This window comes from Hemitrygon akajei, chromosome 23 (assembly GCF_048418815.1).
Source record: "Hemitrygon akajei chromosome 23, sHemAka1.3, whole genome shotgun sequence".
NCBI classification, from domain to species: domain Eukaryota; kingdom Metazoa; phylum Chordata; class Chondrichthyes; order Myliobatiformes; family Dasyatidae; genus Hemitrygon; species Hemitrygon akajei.
Genome location: NC_133146.1, coordinates 49542389 through 49562567, shown reverse-complemented (window position 1 = coordinate 49562567; position 20179 = coordinate 49542389). Strand labels below are relative to the sequence as shown.

At 39.4% G+C, this 20179-nt stretch overlaps 1 protein-coding gene and 1 long non-coding RNA gene across 7 annotated transcripts in view; one reads left to right on the top strand and one right to left on the bottom strand.

The window, feature by feature from the left end:
- c23h10orf90 (chromosome 23 C10orf90 homolog) overlaps positions 1–20179 on the bottom strand; it is a 198192-nt gene that overhangs the window by 35981 nt on the left and 142032 nt on the right. For all 4 annotated transcript variants that reach the window (XM_073027586.1, XM_073027582.1, XM_073027585.1 and 1 more), the window contains exons 5-6: positions 16076–17228; positions 965–1179 (exon numbers count right to left, since the gene is read on the bottom strand). In XM_073027586.1, the coding sequence (XP_072883687.1) occupies positions 965–1179; positions 16076–17228 (1368 nt within the window). The remainder of the gene's footprint in view (positions 1–964; positions 1180–16075; positions 17229–20179) is intronic.
- The window catches only part of LOC140715421 (uncharacterized), a 123964-nt gene that overhangs the window by 38983 nt on the left and 64802 nt on the right, over positions 1–20179 (top strand). The gene's annotated exons all lie outside the window — the stretch shown is intronic.

Genomic DNA, 20179 nt, shown 5'->3' with positions numbered 1-20179 from the left:
CAGGCTTGATGGGCCAGATGGCCTACTCCTGCTCCTATTTCTTATGTTCTCAATAAGGAGTATTGGCAGGTGATTCCACTGTGGTGGCTGGAAGTGTGTGGAAAGGGCAAGGTGAGTGGAGTATATCACAGAATAACCTACTGTTTTCCACTGAGATTCACTGCATTGCAGTCACCAGCAATAATCCTGACTACTTCTTTAAAGTGACAAAGTCAGTTATAGTCTATCAGAAACTTGTTTCTCTATGCCAAAGTTCAAAGCAAGTATGTAACCATATACAACTCCGAGAATCATTTTTTTGTGGGCTTATTCAATAAACCCATAGAATAATAACTATAACAGAATCAACGAAAGACTGCAGCAACTTGGCCACTCAGCCAGAGTGCGAAAGACAATAAGCTGCGTAAATCCAAAAGGAAAGAAATAGTTCTCCCCTTTGGTTCAAGAGCCTGATGGTTGAGAGGTAGTAGCTGTTGCTGAACCTGGTGCTGTGAGTCCTGTACCTTCTTCCCGATGGCAGCAGTGAGAAGAGAGCATGTCCGACTGAAGACTTAATGCATATTGGGAATGTCTCAATGGCTCATTTAGCAAACTCATCCCACAGCGTATTTAGAAAAACAAATTGTTTTAGGTGCATAGGGCTAAAATAATTGTAAGAACATAATAGATATCAATTTAGTTGTGTAAAACACACCTGATAAAAAGTACTTAATGGTCCAATTGAGTAATTTCCTAAAATGCATGAGGGTTCCCAAACAATTCCGCAAATGAAATAGCTCCTTTAGCTTATTTTCTTTAACTTGACAAACTGCTTATAATATTTAAAATACTGTTGTCTTTCTTTTTTATTCAATATATCACATCCAAAAGTCGTGTATCAATTTTACATATGCCACATCTGTAATATGAATTTCTCTTCTCTTATTGCTATCCAATTATACTTACAAGGCTTCAAGGATCTTACCTGCAGCGTGAGTACTTCTGACAAAATTTTCTTATGCTCTGTAGTGAGCTCTGTATCAGTATCAGATACTGACTCAATATCTTCCCCTTCATTTTCAGTAGAAGATCCCGTAAACTTTGCCGTCATACTGAGGGCAAATTTTTCTTGGCTTTGTTTCAAAGCGCTTTTCTTCTTTCCCCGTAAATCAACATGACTGTTGGAAAATTTCGTATCAGCTGTGAAGAAAATCTCACATTAATTCATGCAAGTGCTGTCATGTCAAGTCAATATGTAGCAAACATAAAACAGTTTGAAATACAACATTCTTGGGAAAATGCTGTCAAAGAGTGCACTTAAGTCACAGAAAGAAAATTCAATCCTCTGTTAAGAAGATAAATTTCGATAGTTTACTTAGAAATGGTACGATTTTTCTAGGAATTTATATGATGAGTTGACATCCAAAAATTAACCACAAGAATAGTAACATACTACCAAATGCCTGTTGACTTCATTACATACTGAATTCCTCATCCACCAAACTCTCAGGGAATCATGGTTGTGCTGTTGGGAGAGAAGCTGGTGAATGTAAAGGGGAAAATTTGCTGATATTTTCACAGAGCTTGATTGCTTAGGCAGGATTTGGTGTTTTTAGCCAGGGAATGAGGGAAATAGGAACTCTGTCTGGGAATCAGTCAGATTGAGAGGCTTGACTATCAGTCAACAGGAAAAGCCTGGAAGAAGTTTGGTGGAGCCCAGACCTTCAGCATTCAGAGGTGCAATGCCTGAGCCCAGGAATGGGAATACCCAGTCTGGAGTGGGGGGAGAAACTTGATTGATGCCATATTTGCCAAAACGTCAAGTAAAAGAAGAGTTTAATTAAATAGAGATTGGATTCTTATTGAAAACAATCTCATGAATGGACAATGACCATGACTGATTTTCCAGAATCCCCAAGGATACTAAACTCACCCATCTGATTGGTTATTATTTTCATTATCTAGTTGCTGCCAAGCAATGGTGTTTGTAATTTGCAGTTTCCAATTTTCAACTGGCTACAATCGTTAGTAATTCTAATCATTGTCTATTATAATAAATAAGATTATTTGATCTTATACTTGAAGTATTTTGAGCAAAATATTTGCAGATCCTAGAATTACTAACACAAAAACAGAAGAATTCTGGAACCACTCAGCAAATCAAGAATGATAGCGAAAGGAGAGAGTACAGGAAAAATGCCTGGTGGTGGAATCCTATTGAAGATGGCATAAATTGCAAATGAATGCAAATGCCAGTGGAGAGGAAGGCAAGGACCAGAGAAAAAATCTCTATTCTTGTTCTGGCGGGGAAATGAGTAAGTAAGAGCTGAACCAGCCAAATGGCCTGATCCTACTTGTTCCAAGTGTGGGAGTAGGGGGGATGTCATCAAGAGGACTGACAGCTTTATCTTCAGTCATTTTCTAGAGTACAACTTGAGATTACGTGTACATTTTGCCAAAGGAAGATAGCTGAATTTTCTGCCTGTGGTTAAAAACTCCCCTACAATCCTTATTGTTTTACCATATTTTCTCCTCCATCCCACAGATTCTCCCTTTTGTGGGGGATATTTATTCTTAGTGTCTCTTGCTCTTTGACTCTAGTATCAAGCTTGTTATTTTATAGAATTTCCAAATGCTGTGGATTGAAATAATCCTCCAATTTCTTCACAAGTTCAGGAAACACAGCATTGTTGGCTTTCTTTTATAGTCCTATCTAGTATTTTACACATGATCCTCTATTTCCAAAACATCACTTGCTTAAAAGAATAGTTCCATTCTCTACCTAAATGCTGTGGAATTTTCAAATGTTTGATTGAACGCTGCTGTACATCCAAGGATTATAGTGTTAAACAGCATGGAAACAGGCCTCTTGGCCCAATGAGTCCAAGCTGACCATCTATTTAGAGGAATCATTCATAAACGCAGATTTTTAAATCCTGTCTGCATTTGTGCTATTATTATGTTTCAGCAATCAAGATTTCTTTGCACTGTGTTCAGATTTCTTGTATTTTGTTTTGCTTATCAGCAGCCCTTAACAACCAAGGTATTTTTACTGAGCATGACATACAAGTTTCCGGACTCACTGTGCTCCAGAAATCAATGAAACTTTGACATTTCAGCCACCGTCTCCTCTGCATCTGTGGGTTTAGCAGCTTTTGTGGCCTGGGATGAGTATCCTTGATACACAGGAGATTCAAAGCATGATATTTTATATCATGCTTGGTATATCATTGGGTGTTTCCCCTTACTATATTCTCTATTTATTGAGTTATATTGGGAAATCATCAAAGTGTCACTGTAAATTATCAATGTAAATTGGTGATCACGACATTAATAAACTCCAGAAGAGACCAAGAGCTTTAAACTACAGAGCAATACCCACAAAACACTAGAGGAAATCGACAGTTCAGGCAGCATCTATGGTAATGAATAAACAGTTGATGTTTTGGGCCAAGACCCTTCTTCATAAAGTCATAGAGAAGTACAGTACAGAAACAGGCTCTTTGGCCTATCTATTCCATCCTGAAAACCGTTTAAATTACCTACTCCCAATGACCTGCAAAGGAAGAGGGAAGATGCCAGTGTAAGGTGGGCGGTGGGGAAGATGCACAAGCTAGAAGGTGATAGGAGAAGCCAGGTGGATGGGGGCGGGAAGAAGTAAGAAGTTGGGAGGTGATAGGTGGGAAAGGTGGACTAGAGAAGAAGGAATCTGATAGGGGAGAAGAATGGACCATGGGAGAAAGGGAAGATGGAGGGCACCAGGGGACGTGATAGCCCAGTGAGGAGAAGAGGTAAGAGGAGGCCAGACTGGGGAATTAAAGCAAGGAGACTTCCCTCCATAATTCACTTGTTCATTCGTCCCTCCATACTAATTTGCTCCTGGTACTTACCCCTGCAAGAGGCAAAAGAGCTACACCCAACCATTCTCTTCCTCACTTGTCATCATTCAGGGCCCCAAGCAGTCCTTCCAGGTGAGGCAACACTTCGCCTGTGAATCTCTGGGGTCATCTACTGTATCCAGAGCTCCTAATGAGACCTCATCTACATTGCTGAGACCCAACATAGACTGGGGGGAGCACTTTGTCAAGCTCCTTCATTCCATCGGCAAAAAACAGGATTTTCCAGTGGCCAACCATTTCGATTCCAATCTCCATTCCCATTCCAACAAGTTGGTCCATGGCTTCCTCTTCTCTTCTGCCATGATGAGGAGACTCTCACGTAGGAGGAGCTACACCTGATATTCCATCTAGGTAACCTGCAACCTGATGGCATGAACATCAATTTTCTCCAATTTCTGGTAATTTCCCCCCTCCCCCTTCACACTTCTTTATTTTCCCATTCTCTCCAGCATTGTGTGTGTGTGTGTGTGGTTTGCGTTCTTATTTCTTCTACTCACCTGCCTATCATCCCCACCAGGTGCCCCTCCATCTTCTCTTCCTCCCATGGTCTACTCTTCTTTCCTGTCAGATTCCTTCTCCAGCCCTTTCCCCTTACCACCCTCTCACCTCCTAGCTTCTTACTTCATACCCCAGCTCCCACCACCGGGCTTCACCTATCACTTTCTATCTTGTCCTCCTTCCTCTCCCTCCACCCTTTTATTCTCTTGTCTTCCCCCTTCCTTTCCTGCCCTGATGAAAAGTCTCAGCTCAAAATATTGACTGTTTATTAATTTCCTTAGATGCTGCCTGACTTGCTGAGACCCTCCACCATTTTGTGTGTGTTGCTCTGAATTTTCAACACCTGCAGAATCTCTTGTGCTTTAAGATACCTGTACATGCTAACACTTTAGTTAAGACTAAAAACAATTACTGCATTTACTACATCACATGTACAATTACATCATGATATCAAGTGACTATGTGGAATTGGACTGGTTTACTACCTACCTAAATGCTGGGGAACATTCAAATATCCAAATTCACACAAGCATCATAATGATTCCATATAATACAATATAGAAGTAGGCCCCTTGTTCCAGTACAAGGCTGGATCCTCAATACCCACCCCAACTAAATCCTCGTACACTTATGACTGTGCAGCTAGATTCTGCTCGAACTCCGTCTACGAGTTTGCAGCTGATACCACTGCACTGGACTCTATTCTCAAATAACGATGTGTCAGAGTCCAGGAAGGAGCCTGAGAGCCTAGCGACATGTTGTCGTGACAACGGCATTTCCGTCAATGTCTAACAAAACAAAAGAGGCAGCCAATGACTTCGCAGAGGGGGTGATGCACATGCCCTTGTATACACCAACGCTGCTGGAGCTGAGAGGGATAAGAGCTTCAAGTCTTTGGGAGTGAACATCACTCAAAGGCTGTTCTGGCCCAAACCTTGCTGATGTCATGACCAAGAAAGTTCATCAGCATCACTATTTCCTCAGAAAATTAAAGAAATTTCACTGTCATCAATTTTTACTATGTATTAGACAAAACATCCGATCCTGGGTCGGGGGAGGGGCATCGTGGGTGGTGGGGCTCGAGAAGACGGGGCTCTATTGTAATCAACTGTGGATTGATGGCATGAGTTTTTGGCTTTTATTATGTGATTTTGATACTATTTGTGCTTGCTATCTCATGTATTGTATGTGACTGTTCATACTGTGCTTTGTAACTTGACCCCATAGTAACGCTGTTTCATTTAGCTGTATACATGAATATTCAAGTAAGGTTGAATGACAATTAAACGAATTGGATTGAATTGAATCATGCTTGGTAAGGAAACAGCTCTGCCCATGACTACAAGAAACTGCAGAGAGATGTGGTCGGCTCATCATGGAAACCAGCCTTGCCTCAATGGACTACACTTCTCACTGCCTCAGTAAAGGATAATTAAAGACTCCACTTATTTCAGCAATTCTGCCCCCCCCCCAACCAATCAGAATGAGCATACAGTCTAGCCAAAGGGTCTCGGCCTGAAACGTCATCTGCACTCTTTTCCGCAGATGCTGCCTGGCCTGCTGAGTTCCTCCAGCACTTTGTGTGTGTTGCTTGAACAGACGAAAGCCTGAAAGCACGTACCACCAGGTATTATAGCACAAAGGAGAAGCAACACAGATAAATTGCTGGAGCAATAACAGTTTATAGTGATGCAGGTACAGGTTTCCCCCACTATCCGAAAGTAGAGCGTTCCTATGAAACCTTTCATAAGCTGAAATGGAATAAAGCAAAGAAGCAATCACCATTAATTTATATGGGAAAGATTTTTGAGCGTTCCCAGACCCAAAAGATAACTTATCAAATCATACCAAATAGCACATGAAACCTAAAAAAAAGAGGCACGTACATGCATACGCACACACCCGCCCGCACAAGGCTTCACGGTCATGGTAGTCTTTCTCAGGGTAAACACAATCTAAAGTGGGCGCCTTTTTTCTATATAAAGTAGAAATGATGTATCTACAGTGTAGTTTCACTTACCAGAGTCAGGAAGATTTAGCCAAAAACCGGTTTGTAGAAAAAAAATCAGTACGTACACGCATGCGCACACACCTGCTCGTGCAAGGCTTCATAGTCATGGTAGACTTTCTCGGGGTGAACACAAGTTTAAAGCGGGCGCCTTTTTTTGTAAACGCGAAAATCCTCTCCGGATTTCTTTCAGCTAGCGAAAACAGGTACTAATGGAGGTCTTTCATAAAAGCAAAGTGGCGTAAAGCGAACTTCCGTAAAGCAGGGGACACCTGGTGCAGTGATGGAGAAGGTGCAGTGCAGGTAGATAATGTAATGTAATGTAGATAATGAAGGGTAGATTGCCCTTCAGTCTAGTGTCTCAGGCTTTTGTACCTGCTACTTGATAGATGGTAGGTGGGAGCGAATTTGAATATGCTGGCTGCTTTCCTGAGGCAGCAACAAATGCAGGCCGAATAAAACACTAGTAATTTGTTCATTTGTGGTAATTCCGGCTGCTTCCATGCATATTTGGAATATTCTTTATGTGGCAGCCAAAGCTTGACCCCTAATCAAAACAAAACCATTAGCATAGCATGTTATACTTGCATGATGCGCCCACAGCTCCAATTATTGCCCCAGAGTCAAATTCCCTATATCGATCCTTTATTAGCAATTACCCTTATCCCAGTGGTCAGCAAAGATATGACCTCTGCAGCCCCCAGCTGCAAACTACCAAGAAATGAGCATAAATACGTAATTTAGTCCCTTTGCTTTTACCACGCCCCCACTCATGACTTGTTACTGTAATAAACATGTAACACAGAATTGAAAGCAGTTAGAGAACAGATACGTGGCTTCCACACTCTGTATTGATGAAGTTAAAATCAAGAAATCACATTGACTTACACGAAGCAGTATTTGATAACAAAAAGTCTGAGTTAAAACTCACTCACTGAAGTCACCTCTGGGCTTCCAGCATATCATGAGACCATGACACCCCACCCTACCATTACTGATCTCCCATCCATATACCTATAACCCCAATCAGAATGCAGTGGGAGATTAAAATCCAGGATACTGCATCACATTTTGGAGATCACAAGTAAGATTCCAATCTATTAAATTCTTGATGTTGACCAGGTTGCTGTGAGTAGCTGATGATTAGGGGCCCTAGAAGAGGGAAAGTTAATCTGAGAATCATTGAATGTAGAGGTTCTCCACTGACGCTGTAATGGAAGTTATATAAATGTTAAAATCTACCTATAATCATCCTAGTGTATAAAGACACATTTAAGTATACATACAGTATATTCAAACAAGGAAGGTTTGACCACGCTATAGGGCAGTACAACAGCCAGGTGACAGTACAACATATTGTACCAATTTTTCAAAATCCTTTTTTTCATGTATTAAATGCTAATGTTCTCACATTTTATATGCAGTCATAAAATTTTGGCTACAACATTGATTGCAACTTGCATCTGGAAATGATGACTCACTGGTGCTGTTATTAAGAATTAATTGATTGAACATATGTGAACCCTATGATTCTGACAACATATGCAAACATATTTTCCCAATTATTTTAAAGATTAAATGAAAAGTCAGTGATATCATCATAAACAAATGAAATATACGGCATCTCATAGACGGCTCTCTACAAATCATTGAATTTTTGAACACTGAACCCCTGTGCTGAACTGTGTGCTGATTTATTTCAACAGTTCAGTGTTTTCAGTTGTCCTTTAAAGGTCTTTCAGATTTTAATGTGTGACATTAGCATTTGAATGTGCAGCATGTTTGTTTGGCATTCCTCTGCTTGCTGTTTTAATGGAGGCACTGACCCATTTCTCCTAATCTCCTCAATTAGAATACTGAATAGGTTAAAACCATTCAGCCACGGTAAATAATCACCTGCTGGTATCAGACTCAGCATGTTGTAACATTTTAGAATGATGAACCTAATGTTTCTCATCATGAGACTTTTGAGTGCTGTGCAGGGGGAGACTTCAATGATTAATGTCATTGTCTGCAAACATTAATTCCAATATGGTCTGCCACTCAAATCCATAACTCAATATTTTCTGGATTTAATTATTGAGATACAGCGTAGAATAGCCCCTTCTGCCCCTTCAAACGAAGCCACTCAGCAACCCCGCAATTTATTCCTAGCCTAATCATAGGCCAATGACCAATTAGCCTACCAACCGGTTTGGCTTTGGACTGTAGAAAGAATGCAGAGAGCACACGGTCACAGGAAGAATGTACAAACTCCTTACTTGCAGTGACGGGAATCAAACCTGAATCATAAAGTCTTGTGCTAACTATTACGCCACCATGCTGCCCCAAAGATCCACTGGCAGTTCACTACAGAGACAAGAACAGATCTATTGATGATGCAGTTAACATCGGTCTGAACTTCATTGTACAGTGCCTCGACTCCCCCGGTACATAAGCCGGGATTCTCTTTGTTGATTTCATTTCAGCCTTCAGTACCATCAACCCTGAGCTTCTGCAGGAGAAGTGCTCCAAATTTAACGTACCAAGTTCCATCCGCAGGTGGACCACAAACTTTCTCTATGACAGGAAGCAGTATGTGAGATTAGGCAAGCACATCCCCACATCCCGTACAGTCAGCACTGGAGTTGTGTTGTTTCCCCTCTCCTATTTCCTCAACCCATTAATGGCTGCATCTCCAGTGATCCATTGGATAAACTGATAAAGTTTGGGGATAACACCACTGTCATTGGACTAATTGCCCAAGGTGTCAAATCCAAGCACCACCAGGAAGTAAACAAGCTAGTGCCCTGGTACACCATCTTGGAGCCAAATGCCCTCAAAACAGTGGTGAAGCATATCAACTTCAGGAGAAACATTTCTCCTCCCCACCCTCTCATCATCATCAACTCTACAGTTAGCACCGCTTCAACATTCAGATTCCTGGGCATCATTGCTTTGTATGACCTCGTGTAGGAGAACCATATCTCCTTCCTTAACAAGAAGGCTCAGCAGAAGATGCACTTCTTGCAGCAGTTGGTAAAATTCCATCTTCCCCAGAACATCTTGGTGAAATTCGCTCCTGCCATCACAGAGAGCATCTTCTCATCAGCCATTACTGTCTGGTTTGGCGAAGATTCCCCTCACAATATGCAAACAGTACAGCGAACTGTCAGGTCAGTAGAAAGAGTCATTGGCTGCAGTCTACCACCACTGCAGACCATGTTTGTGTCCAGGACAAACAATTGGCAGAAAAAATTATTGAGGGCACTACTCAGCAAGCAAATGGCCTTTTCCAAAACCCTCCTACTGGAAAGTGCTGCAGGGCTATTACAGCAAAGCTTTATGCTTTTTTAAAAGTTTCTTTCCCCAGGCGGTTAATCTGATCAACAATTCCAGTAAGACCCCTCCACCCACATCTATCCATTACCCCATTCACTGCACTACATTGTAAACACTTTGAACCAGTTTTTATAAAGCTGTTTACACTGTAAATACATGCTGGTATTTATGTATTTATGCACATTTTATTCTGTATCCATACCTTAACCTCTAAATTTATTTTTTATATAATTATTTATTCTTTATAATTGTTGAATATTGTTGTTTTCTGTTGCATGTCACACCAACACACCACAACAAATTCCTAATGCATGTACAGTTCTGTGCAAAAGTCTTAGACACATATATATCGCTAGGGAGCCTAAGACTTTTGAACAGTACTGTAGTAATTTTATGTATTGCGCAGTACTGCTGCTGCAAAACCCCCTCACAAGTTTCATGACGTATGGGAGTGATAATAAACCTGATTCTGATATGAGTCTTTATCGTGGGCTGAGAGTGGGAAGAGGGCAGGTAGAGGGGAATCATGGTTGAGAAAAGGGGTAGGAAGAGGGGTGGGAGCAGGAAGCACCAGAGAAACATTCTGTAATAATCAAAAAACCAATTGTTTGGAATCAGATTACCTTTCCTGAAGTCTAAGGGCTGGGTGTGTCTGCACCCACGCCACCCCCCCAACACTGGCACTGCTTCTCCCGTCCTATCCCACACTCCTCCTGGGGTGCTCCACCCTCACCATTCTGAACATCCTTTGCTCCCACCACTCCAGTCCATGTTAACAAATACAAAACAGTGCAAAAACAACAGACACTCTAGCAATACATATGTGCCTAAGACTTCTGCACAGTCCTGTAAAAGTATAGGGTGAAGAAAGTTGATCCTTGATCCTTCAGTTCTGGTCTCCTCATTATAGGGAGGATGTGAAAGCATTAGAGAGGATGCAGAGGAGATTTACCAAAACGCTGCCTGGACTAGAGAGCATGTCTTATGAGAGTAGATTGCATGAGCTAGGGATTTTCTCTTGAGAGCAAAGGATGTTGAGAAGTGACTAAACATAGAAGTACAAGATGATAAGAGGCATAGATCGAGTGGACTGCCAGAGACTTTTCCCAGGACAAAAATGGTTAGTAATGGCTATAGAGGGGACATAATTTTAAGGTGATTGGAAGAAAGTATGGGGGGGGGGGGATGGTGGGGGAATGTCAGAGTTAAGTGCTTTACACAGAGTGGAGGGTACGTCAAATGTCCTGCCAGGTGTGGTGATAGAGGCAGACACATTAGGGGCATTTAAGAAAGTCTTAGATAGGCACATGGATGGTAGAAAAATGGAGGGTTATGTAGGAGGAAAGGGTTATGTTGATCTTAGAGTAGGCTAAAAGGTCAGCACAACATCATGGGCCAAATGGCCTGTATAGAGCTGTAATGTTCTACATTCTATGTTTTATTTTCCATATTCATCCAATTCATGCAAGTTGTGAAGAATTGAAAATCAAGTGTTTATATGTGTTGCATCTCATTAGCAACAAATAGGACAACCTGAAATTAATCTACAAACATTTTGTATTTATTCATATTTTTTCTTTAACTATTTCTCTAAATATGTCTCTATGTTAGTCACAACCTTGAGATATATTTCATGTAACAGTATTTTGCATTTAAGCAGTTTTCTTGAAAGAAAGTAGCAAAAGTTATTTATTTATATACAAACTATTTTCAATAACATAAAGTGTTCTACAGCTTCTTCACTGAACAATTACCAGAATATATTGATCATGTTGATCAGATATTAAGATATTAAATGACCAAATACATGGACCAAAAATAAGTCCAAGGGTGCAACAATTGAGGAAAACAGAGAAGTTTAACAAGGGGATTCCAGAATCTAAATCTTTGTTAGTGGAAAACATATAGTAATTGTGTGAATAAAATCAAAGATTCTTAGTAGCTGAAGTACTTCAGCAAGGGCCCATCTAATATCTTATAAAATTGAGCATTAAACTATGTCTTTGCAGTTGAAAACTTTATTTCTCAAACTATGAATTTCTCTCTGGTTTGTAAACAGGCTGACCAGTTTGACATCCCTTTGCAAAAGATTTCTGTTCTCAAGCACACTTTAAAGCTATACCATGTTCTTCATAACTTATCTTCATTTACCTGACATTTCTTTAAATTGCATCTGTTATGTATCAAGGCATTTCTTCAGTCTATCTATATTCATTTGTGTATATTTCTACTTCTTTATTTCAAGTTTTGTGTCATCTTCAAACATTGAATTTATTGCACCATCCAGTTAATTAATAAATTTCATAAAGGGTCCAATTCAAATTTAAGTTACCTATTCAATATTCTGAGTCAAAATTCTGAAATTGTTTTCACCACTACACAAAGCCTAACAAATTAAATTACAAAATATTTGCTTACACCACTCTTCACACATTGCCCCACAGAGTTCAATATTTTTTCCACTTCTTTCCTGGACATAGGCTACATGAAATTCAATAAAGCATTTGAACATCTGGCTGTAATTATTCCAATTATATCCAACTCTATCCTATTCATATACTTCCTCATTTCTCTTCTGACTGAAGTAACTTCATAACTAACTGCCAACTCCTCAAAACCTCTGGTGAGAATCATTACTTTCAATTGAAGCATGCTAAATATTCTAGTGAAGGTAGATAATTTCAAATGCCACTCACAATTAGAACTCTAATTCACAATCATCTTGAGAGGAAATAATTTTTTTCTAATATTATTGTTCCTGAACTCAATTATTTTAGCCTAATTGTAATACAGGGATAACAGTGAACTAGTCTAAATTATATAATTTACAATATGAATAATAGAACAAGACTCAATAAAATATTAAAGGATCAGCATCAAATACCTTAGTGCTAAAATTTAAATTCAGTTCACATTTGAAAATTTAATTCAACAGTTGGTACTCAGTTTGATTTGTAAGATTAAGCATTTTCAAAATTCGTATCTACTTTTTATTAACTTTTTAGTATACTCATTCAAAGTTTAAGTTAACATTTTAAAACGTGTGCAAAGAAATCACAATACAATCCTGCCATAGATTGGGAGACCACTTTGTGGAGCACTTCTTCTCTATCCGCAAAAAGTGGAATTTCTTGATGGCCGACCATTTCAATTCCTATTCCCATTCCCATTCTAACATTTCAGTCCATGGCCTCTCCTTCTGCCACAATATGGCCACTCACAGGTTGGAGGAGCAACAACTCATATTCTGCCTATATAGACTCCAGGCTGATGGAATGAAAATCAATTCCTCCAACTTCTGATATTTTTCTCCTCTCCTCTTCACTCTTCTTTATTTCCCCACTCTGGCCTTTACCTCTTCTCCTCATCTGTCTGTCACCTCCCCCTGATGTGCCTCTTTCCCTTTCTCCCATGGTCCACTCTCTTCTCCTGTCAGATTTCTTCTTCTCCAGCCCTTAGTCCTTTCCACTTATCACCTCCTAGCTATTTACTTCAACCCCTCCCCCACCCACCTGGCTTCACCTATCATCTTCTAGCTTGTACTCCTTCCCCTACCCCCCCCCCCCCCCCCCCACCTACTTATTCTGGCTTCTTTCCCTTCCTTTCCAGACCTGATGAAGGGTTTTGACTGGAAATATCATTTGTTTATTCATGTCCATAGATACTGTCTGACCTACTGAGTTCCTCCAATTTTGTGTGTGATACAATGGACAAGTGAAAATATAAAATATACTGTACAGTTAATATATCAGCATCTGGATATCTTGAATGTGGAAGATCTACAGTATCAAATTATTCTCCCTTTAGTTTCACCTGAAGCTCGATTGGTGAAATTTTTGGCTTTAAGTCAGGGGGCTGAGTTTTCAAAGTGCATGTCAGAGTGATATTCCAATGCAGATGGCTTTTGGATTAACTGTAAATGTAAGGTCTTATCTTTTGGAGGAGATAGAAGATCCTTTTCAAATTGTGTTTGCCCTGTACCTAAACCAGTATTGATTCCTCAGTCAAACAAATCTGTTCGTAGGAACTTCCTCTCCACAAATTTTCTGCTTCATTTCCTATGATACAACAAAATCTACACATCAGAAGTATTGGTGCCATTGTCAATAAAACATTTTTCTATAACCTCAAGAAATATGTGATGTAAATGAATACAAATCTGTATTTTAGTCTCTGTTCTAAAATGGGGACAATGTGTCTTTCCTACATTTTCAGCCCTTACTTCAGTCTTTCAGCAGTTGGAGTTTCCATTCTTTTATATCCAATGCAACTACTACATTTTAAACCATAAACTCTTCAATGGAGGTTTTGGTGCAGTTGTATTTGAAATTTACAAGAGTCAAGGTTATGCCGTTACAATCAATGTAGAATTGGCACAACCAGCTCAAATAATCTGGGTAGTATATACGGTATGTTGGTGAATCATACTCAAAATCATATGGTTCTGTTCCCCACATCCTTGATACTAGTTCAAGACCCAGTTAGAAACATAGAAACATAGAAAACCTATAGCACAAAATAGGCCTTTCAGCCCACAATGCTGTGCCAAACATTTACCTACTTTAGAAATTACCTTGGGCTAGCATAGCCCTCTATTTTTCTAAGCTCTATCTATCTATCTATCTATCCAGGAGCCTTCTAAAAGGCTCTACTGTATCTCCACCACTGTTGCTAACAGGCCATTCCATGCACTCACCACTCTGTGTAAAAAACTTACCCCTGACATCTCGTCTGTACCTACTTCCAAGCTCCTTAAAACGGTGTCCTCTTGGGTTAGCCATTTCAGCCTGAGGAGAAAGCCTCTGACTATCCACACGATCAATGCCTCTCATCATCTTATACACCTCTATCAGGTCATCTCTCATCCTACGTTGCTCCAAGGAGAAAAGGCCAAGTTCACTCAACCTATTCTCATAAGACATGCTCCCCACTCCAGGTAACATCCTTGTAAATCTCCTCTGCACCCTTTCTATAGTTTCCACATCCTCCCTGTAGTGAGGTGACCAGAACTGAGCACAGTACTCCAAGTGGGGTCTGACCAGGGTCCTATATAGCTGCAACATTACTTCTCAGCTTTTGAACTCAATCCCATGATTGATGAAAGCCAATACACCATATGCCTTCTTAACCACACAGTCAACCTGCTCAGCAGCTTTGAGTGCCCAATGGACTCAGATCCCAAGATCCCTCTGATCCTTCACACTGCCAAGAGTCTTACCATTAATACTATATTCTGCTATCATATTTGACCTACCAAAATGAACCACCTCACATTTATCTGGGTTGAACTCCATCTGCCACTTCTCTGCCCAGTTTTGCATCCTATCAATGTCCTGCTGTAACCTCTGACAGCCCTCCACACTATCCACAACACCCCCAACCTTTGTGTCATCAGCAAATTTACTAACCCATCCCTCCACTTATTCATCCAGATCATTTATAAAAATGTATAAAAATCACGAAGAGAAGAGGTTCCAGAACAGATCCCTGAGGCACACTAGTGGTCACCAACTTCCATGTAGAATATGATCCGTCTACAACCACTCTTTACCTGTGTGTGCAAGCCAGTATTGGATCCACTAAGCAATGTCCCCTTGGATCTCATGCCTCCTTACTTTCTGACTAAGCCTTGCATGGGGTACCTTATCAAATGCCTTGCTGAAATCCATATACGTACATCTACTGCTCTACTTTCATCTACGTGTTTAGTCTCATCCTCAAAAATTCAATCAGGCTCGTAAGGCATGACCTGCCTTTGACAAAGCCACGCTGACTATTCCTAGTCATATTATGCGTCTCCAAATATTTATAAATCCTGCCTCTCAGGATCTTCTCCATCAACTTACCAACCTTACCTGATGAGTTCCTCCTCATCAGGCTCCATCCACAAAACTAGCCATGGCCCTGGGGTCAAAGCAGTAAGGATCCATCAACTGTGAAAGTTCTTCAAAATTTCTTAAGTACACAGGAATTATTAGGTAAAATTTGAAAGATTTTGCATTTAGAAAATAAATTGTTTACTAAGAAATTGTCTTAAAAGATTGGTCACAGTATAGTTTTTAAAGTCAGTTTTCGTCTTTAGAAGGTGGGGAGTTGCACACGTCTGCCAAAAAGGCATGATATGTTTACAGTATTAAAGCTGCACCAGAATACCATTCTTAGTTATGAGAAAAATAAACTTTGTTTTTGTTTAAGCAGCAAGATCGATGAAGATTTTGTGTTTTCTGAAATTCAAATGGATTGGGAACTCGAACTGTTATGTGTTCAGACCAAAATCTAGTGTACTTTGCATATAATTACCAAAATTGCATCTGTTGCAAAACTTCAACCACTCCATATAGTTTGAGGAAAGCACTATACTCCTACATACCTGATTCCCTAATGAGGTCAGAGAACAGGCACTGCACTTCACGGCGACATGGTTTATGCTTCTGTTCCATAATAAAATCATTTGTTCCTTTATTCATATTTAAAAGAGAAATAAAGAGGTAAGAAGACCTTTTGGGTGAACTTAGTGTTTCTTTTTCACTGGAACATAAATGTCCATCATATTGGTATGTAGTTTTAGACACTTTCTGGACAGCTGATGGTTGTTGCAGACTGTTATCTCTGGTTCTGGAGGATATATCTGGGATTTCCTTATCGAACATGATGTAAGAAGCTTCTTGTTTTGTGCTACCGATGAATGAAATTAATTTAAACATGCCATCACCACCATCTGCTGATGAGTTAGCAGAAGTGCAGCTCAGTCTTAAGGACAGAGATGATTTCTGTATTAATGCAGATCCGTTGTCATTTGTAAGAGAGCAAAGATCAACCAAAAGAGATTTGTCGAAGTAGTAAGTGCTGTTAAAATACAGTGGTGCGACAATGAAATGTACAAAGGAAACAGCAGGATGAACGAGCTGAGAAGAGAGATTGGTTTTGTCTTCATTGTTGCTTGGTACCATGGTATCATGATGCTTGATATTAATTTTTAAAGAGCTCACTCTATCTTCTGTTGAAAATAACATTGACTGAGACTGGGAACTCTCTTCTGTAAAAGTATATCCATTACATGGAAACTCATTAATGTTATCTGTCAGAGAATGAATGCACACAATATCTTCAGAACTCTTGAAATATTTCAGGACATTCATTGATCTCTGATGCTGAGTTGAATTATTCTTCCTCAAAGAAGCACTGAGAGATGGCTTAGAAGGTTTATTAACTGGGCTCACCAGTCTTCGGGCGGTAACTGTAATGGAAGAAAACCCATTCCTGGATTTATTCAAAGTTTTATCTTTCCTGCAAAGCACTGTGGACTCAGGAATACCTTCTGCCTCTGGCACTGTCAACGGTGTAGCGTGTCGTGTGTTACTGAGAAATGTGTTTGGGTATTTTATTGATTCCTGGGAGCCTTTACCCTCAGAATCCTGGAAACAATCAGGCAAAACATCGCAATCTTTTTTTGCTTCCGCTCTGATTATCAGTGAGATTAAAGATGATGGATTATTTTCTTTTCCTTTGCTGAATGTTGCATGCTGCAGAAAAGAAAAAAAATGAATTTATTTTCAGTATCATGATAAGAACAAGATAATTTTAGTATTTTCTTCTTTTTTTCTGTACGGTGCACTAAGTTTCTTAAGTGTTTTCTAGCTTAAATCTTATTCATTGAAAGAAAATGGCTATTAGTGTTTTAGTGTGTCAATCCCATTAAAGAACACAATACCCATAAATTAAAACTGTAGAGGCTCTTTTTGTTCAGCTAGGTGGCATTCAATTACAAGGAATTACCCTTTCACATGTCAAACTACTTGGCTGTAATTTAATTGAATTATGTATAATTTGAGACATAATCTGTACAATTATTAATGTTGCAACAGGGGAGAAATAGCAGAAAGATAGGGGGGGCCAATGCATCTCATAATCCTTTTAATTAATCTGTATTTGCTAATGCGTCTAGTAATCCATATAATTGTGGAAGAAATTAAGTAATAGTGGAATACATCCAAAAGTAGCTAGCAAGTATAAATATCAAGTCTTACGATTTGCATATCATGTACACTGCAGATGTTAAATCATTCCTACTTCATCAATTTTCCTTTATACGTTTTAAATACTCATCTTTTAAAGGTAATGTGCTTTGATTTATAATTGCAGGTATACAAAAAGTATGTTACTATTTTTCCTTGATCTCCCTTTGTGTGGAACTAGCTGAGAAATTCAGAGTGCTTGCCTTTCTTCTTTAGGCTTTTGTAATATTTCATCATGTAGAAAGTGACAATGAACTGAAGTGATTGTCCATTGTTTAAATTGTCTGCTATGTTTTGCCGAAGTAATCATGTTTATGATTATTCTGAATTTGGAGGAGAAAAGACAGTGTGGTTGTCAACCAAACAGAAGGGGAAAACAAATCCATAAGTTTTATTTTGATGATAACAAAATGGCAAGTTTGAGACATGTTGCTTTTTGGTCAGAAGAAGATCACCAGTGCAGCTGAAAGACTGCTCCTGACCTGTCACCACATTTGGACTAATGATACTTTTACTGCAACATTAGCAATGCTATTTCTGCATTGCAGCACAGCTATTGCTTTTCATTTCAATTTGGCAAACCAAAGCAGCAGTATTTTGCATCAGACAAGAGAGACACATGCTGATCTTTGTGAGATGTTTGAGTAGGATGCAATCGACATTTAATTTTAAATGCTCCCAGAGTATACCAAAATGTTTAGTGCTTTGTAACTAGGTGGACCACTGCACTCAATTAGCCAAATATTGAGGTATACTTATCTCTGAGATGCAGGGTTGACAAAGATTGATTCACTGTTAAATAAATATTCTTATTCTGTGCAGATTGACATAATTTAAGAGTAGCATTAAGTGTATATAAGTTTTGACCACAATTTAAATGCTTACCATTATACATGATATAAAACTGGATAAAGATGGGTACAGTACTGCAATGGGATATCAGTCAAAAGAACGTTAAAGCAAAATATCCTGCAATTATTTTACTTGTAAATTATCTCATTATTTTATATATGTTTTTCATTTTAGGTTACCCAATCAAAACTTCATAATGCATACAATATATACAAATTTGTAAGGTCAGAACACCAACTGGGATTGTCCTCGAAAAAAACCATTTGTGAGGAATATGAACACAGAAGTTTGGTAGACAGTCACAGTGTCTTTTCTCCTCCAGATACTGAATAATCACTTGATTACTTGGGCAAAATAATTTGTGAACAATGGACAATTGCTTCAGTTCATAGTGATTTTCCACATGAGAGAGCTGCATTTTCTTGTACTATGTTTCTGGTGTCAGCCATTGCAGAGAGAGGGAGCCAGGAAGCCTGTAGGCTCACAGATTGCATTCAAGTGAGCCTTGCAGGGGTGTGAGTGCCTGTACAGATTGAGGAGTTACTGTTTTCACTTCTCTTCTGCTTCCACTAATCTTCAGGATGGATCCAGGAACTTTGTAGATTATACAGCCTGAAAGAGACTTGGCATTTGCCTCCACCCCAGCTCTTTGTCTCTGTTGCTCTGGTGAAAAAACTGTGGAATGTTCTGTACTACTTTAGTTACAGTCCACCTTTACCTATTGCAGGCATAGGCTATAAATGATGAGAACATCCAGAAATTCTCTGAGAGTTTCATAGCTGTGCAATCAATTCACATTAGGTTTCTTCCCCTTTAATTTTTTTGGTTTTCTTGCCAACTAATATTAGCCAAATGCAACCATGTGGAAAACCTTCAGCCAATTTGTTCATTCATGGCCAAGTGCTGACTCAGATCCAACTTACTCTTTTTGTTTTGATTCTATACATCCTAACTTGCTTTTCATTTTCATGAATAATCGATTGGACCTTTATACTCTTGCCCAAAAGCCTACTTTTAGAGATATTTAAATAATTTCAAGTAAGCTCTCAATCCAACCTTAAATAGCAAAAAATGAAACTGAGGTAGGAAATGGGCCTCGTACAATAGAAAATATATTGCATGAATTTCAACAGTATAGTTACTGTTTTATAATATTTGGTACAAGATTCGTAGTGTCTTCTAAGTTCTGGCATTAAATATTTTAAAATCTACTCTGCAATTCAACTGAGTAATATTTTAAATATGGTAATTAGTCCTAAAAAGGTTCCTAAGGTTGTCATAGCCATGGTGGTAGTGGGGATAAGCTCGCACTACCTATAAAATGCTCCAAATGGTGTGCATCTCTAACAGCCTCTGACAACCAAGTCCAACTCTTAGCCTTCATGTGTGGCTTAGCCACTAGGCCGGGAGGAGCTGTTTCTACTGACAAGAGAAGGGGCAAAGGTAGACCACTGGTGCCTCAAAACCAGTTGCTTCGGGCAGGTGGGCTCGTCAGTCTTGGACAGCAGTCTGCCCAGGAGAAGGAAAACTCTGATTTTAAACCTCTGCTGCCTTGTGGCCATACCCACCCATGGGAAAGGCTTCGGGAGTAAACGCCAAGGAAGAAA